This window comes from Eurypyga helias, unplaced genomic scaffold (genome assembly GCF_000690775.1).
Source record: "Eurypyga helias isolate BGI_N326 unplaced genomic scaffold, ASM69077v1 scaffold36374, whole genome shotgun sequence".
Classification (NCBI taxonomy): Eukaryota; Metazoa; Chordata; class Aves; order Eurypygiformes; family Eurypygidae; genus Eurypyga; species Eurypyga helias.
This window is the reverse complement of record NW_010246225.1, coordinates 1-492: the sequence shown is the minus strand read 5'-3', so window position 1 is coordinate 492 and position 492 is coordinate 1. Positions and strand designations below refer to the sequence as shown.

At 64.6% G+C, this 492-nt stretch overlaps 1 protein-coding gene across 1 annotated transcript in view; it reads left to right on the top strand.

The window, feature by feature from the left end:
• The window catches only part of LOC104508633 (steroid 17-alpha-hydroxylase/17,20 lyase), a 2967-nt gene extending 2669 nt beyond the window's left edge, over nt 1–298 (top strand). Inside the window, exon 7 of the mRNA XM_010150327.1 lies at nt 30–298. Coding sequence (XP_010148629.1) covers nt 30–298 — 269 coding nt within the window. The remainder of the gene's footprint in view (nt 1–29) is intronic.
• The last annotated feature ends 194 nt before the right edge of the window (nt 299–492 follow it).

Sequence of the window (492 nt, the reverse complement as noted above, 5' to 3'; positions counted from 1 at the left end):
GACACCCTGGGTGTCCCTTCCCCTTGCAGGCCGGTTCCTGGATGAGCAGGGCCAACACATCCACTCGCCCTCCCCAAGCTACCTGCCCTTCGGGGCCGGGATCCGCGTCTGCCTGGGCGAAGTCCTGGCCAAGATGGAGCTCTTCCTCTTCCTGGCCTGGGTGCTGCAGCGGTTCACGCTGGAATGCCCCCCGGACCAGCCCCTGCCCTCGCTGGAGGGCAAGTTCGGCGTCGTGCTGCAGGTGCAGAAGTTTCGGGTGAAGGCCAGGCTGCGGGACGCCTGGCAAGCAGCTTCCTGAGGGGGTGAGCCTGGATCCCGAGCAGCAGTTATGCCCTGCCTGTCCCATGGAGGCAGGGCTGGCTGGATAAAGGTGTTCCCGACACAGCATGGCTCCAGCTGTTTTTTGGGCAGGTGATGGAGAGCTGGGGGGAGGGTGCCTGAGATGTATGGTGACCCCACAACCTTGTGTGAGTGCCAGGCTGAGCTGGGAGG